At 41.0% G+C, this 2,736-nt stretch overlaps 1 protein-coding gene across 1 annotated transcript; it reads right to left on the reverse strand.

Moving 5' to 3' along the window:
* Window positions 1-234: 234 nt before the first annotated feature.
* LOC121928992 (CARD- and ANK-domain containing inflammasome adapter protein-like) lies at window positions 235-2,487 on the reverse strand. The gene has a single exon (XM_042464315.1). It carries the CDS (start codon window positions 2,485-2,487, stop codon window positions 235-237), a length of 2,253 nt encoding a protein of 750 aa, XP_042320249.1.
* Between the last annotated feature and the right edge of the window lie 249 nt (window positions 2,488-2,736).

A 2,736-nucleotide genomic window follows, 5' to 3' on the forward strand; every position in this document is an offset into this window, starting at 1 on the left:
AAGAAAACCCTTTGAAATTCATGATTGCCATAAACTGACAGGCAAGTTGAAAGCAGGATTCCCACTCTTGCAATAGAGTAATTTGACTTAAGCACCTGCAAGATAAAACTTAAAAGAACAGCTTTTTACAGTTATCAGTGAATTATTAAATGAAGTCTGCTTTGGCCCACGCATCTATATTAGAGAGCTATAGGAAATACTTACAATTATCACATAATTCCTTTCTTTGCATATTTATCTTATCAATAGCATTTTCTTTTTCAAAAGAGTCACAATTTGAGCTTGTTGATTAGTAGGGCTAGATTCTGCTGTTTGCAGCGGAGTCTTCTTCAGGCTATTGGTAGCCTGTAAATTTACTTTTTCTCCAGCAGACCAGTTGACCAATGTACTTACACAGTCAAAATGACCAGCTTTGCAAGCACAGTGCAATGGAGTGTCTTTATTGTTGTCCAAAGCATTGATGGCTGAGCCATTACTCAACATGTAATGTATTAAATCACTGTGTCCATGTTCTGCTGCAAGATGCAGTGGTGTCTTTCTCCAGATATTTTTGTCATTGATATTTTTATGGTTCCCAGCAACCAACAAAGCTTTTAATATTTCCATGTTCCCACTGATGGCTGCATAGTGCACTGGGCTGCAACCATCCATGTCTTTGGCACCAAATCTAGATTTCCTAGCCAATAGCACTTTCACTGTGCTAAGGTGGGCTCCTATGGATGCAAGGTGAAGTGGTATTTTTTTCTCTTTATCTGTTGCACTTGGGTCAGCCTTTGAATTAAGAAGCAGTTCCACCATAGCAGAATGCCCTCTTTCAGCAGCAAGATGTAGAGGCGTCTTTGACTGTTTATCCTTAAGATTGACATTGGCCTTCTGTCGCAACAGCTTCCGAGCAACATCAGCATGACCTTTGTAACTTGCAAGGTGCAATGGAGTGTGTAGTTCTTTAGTGACTGGATCAATTTTAGCTCCGCCTTCAATTAATATGTCCACTAGTGCTCCCTTATTGTGAAATGCAGCAATATGGAGGGGCCTTTGATCTCCCTGACCTGTGATGTTGGGATCCATTCCTTTGCGCAGGAGCATCCTGGTGATGGAAGTTACTCCAGATTGAACTGCCAGATGTAAAGCACTGTTTGAATCAGGGGTTTTGTCCTTCAAGCTGGCACCCTTTTCAATGAGAATTTTGGCTGACTCTGTCTTCCCCATTTCACAGGCCACAAGCAACGGTGTATACTGCATTTCATTGTGAGCATTTATGTCTGTACCTCTCTCAATTAATGCTGCCACGATGCCATGGAGGTCTTTCTCTATGGCTTTAAAGAGAGCTGACACCATAGAATCAGGTGTCATTCCTTTGGAATATTCCAGCAATAACCTGAAGAGAGATTGGTTGTTGCTGTTAAAGGCTACGTCGATTATGCGAGAATCAATCATGGCTCCAGCTTCCAGCAAAACTTTGACAGTCTCTTCAAATCCCTGAGACACAGCATAGCCCAAAGCAGTCTCTCCTCTCTCATCTTTGGCATCTATCAAAGCACCATTCTTTAAAAGCATTTGAACAAGGACACTGTCATTTCTCAGTGCGGCCATATGCAGAAAGTTGTGGTGATTCTTGTGCCGCCTTGCCTCTTCTTCCAGGATGCTCTTTAGAACATGCGTATGGTGGTTCTGGCTGGCCAAATGTAGAGGGGCTTTACCTTCTCGATCCAAGCTGTATATACTGGCACCAGCTTGGAGCAGCATTTTCACAGCTCTCCCGTGGCCTTTCTCAGCAGCTCTGTGAAGTGGGGTTTTTCCTTCTTTATCCTTTACTTCCAGCTTGGCACCTTTGCTGATTAAATAGTCAATTATTTCAGTGTGACCATGAGCTGCTGCGACGTGTAAGAGAGTTTCATTTGAAGAATTCATTGCATTAACTTCATTCTTCTTTATTTTTTTTTCCAAATCAGAAAGATTACCTTTAGCCACAGAATCAAAGACAGTAGAATTAAGATCAGGGTCTATAGATTTCAATGTTGTTGAAACTTGTTTTTCTTTATGTTTGGCCCCAACCAGTTTTTGCGGCTTAACCAGAATCTGTTTAGGACTATCCTTCTTTTCTTGGTGAAAATCCTCACTCTTTGGAACCCATTTTTTATCTTTCTCAAGAAGGTAACCTATCAGCTGCCTTCTTGCATCTCCAATGTTCACATTCACATCACTGACGTAACTCCTGATCTGATTATATAGATGTGGCTCAATCTCTTTCAGACATGGATAAAAGAAAAGCCTGCAAGCTCGCTCACCTTGAGAAGCCAAGATATCCAAAACTCGGGAATTCTTGGCCCTTCGTGTTCTGTAGTAGGATAGGACCATTTTTTTCTCTGGGGTAAAAATGCCGTATTCTATTAACCAGTTGAGAAGGTGATCAGGGTTATTTATGCCTTCAACAAGATCATTCTTCTTAGTCCTCAGCACTTCTATGGCGTACGGATTTGTGTACATGCTCATTGTATACATCATGCAGATTATTTATCCAAAACCAATTAAACATTCCTTTGAAGACCAATGTTTACCAGAGGAAAATGTTCATCATTACAGAAGACTGTCCCAATTGCTGACAACAAATTCGACTGTGGCTCAACTGGAAATCTCAAGAACAACCACCAAGAAGGATTTTTTTTAAAAGCGAAAGAAAATCATAAACTTTTCACCTCTACTTGTGCTGTGTTGTTGCCTCTTGATCCTCTTTTC

This window comes from Sceloporus undulatus, chromosome 4 (assembly GCF_019175285.1).
Source record: "Sceloporus undulatus isolate JIND9_A2432 ecotype Alabama chromosome 4, SceUnd_v1.1, whole genome shotgun sequence".
Lineage (NCBI taxonomy): Eukaryota > Metazoa > Chordata > Lepidosauria > Squamata > Phrynosomatidae > Sceloporus > Sceloporus undulatus.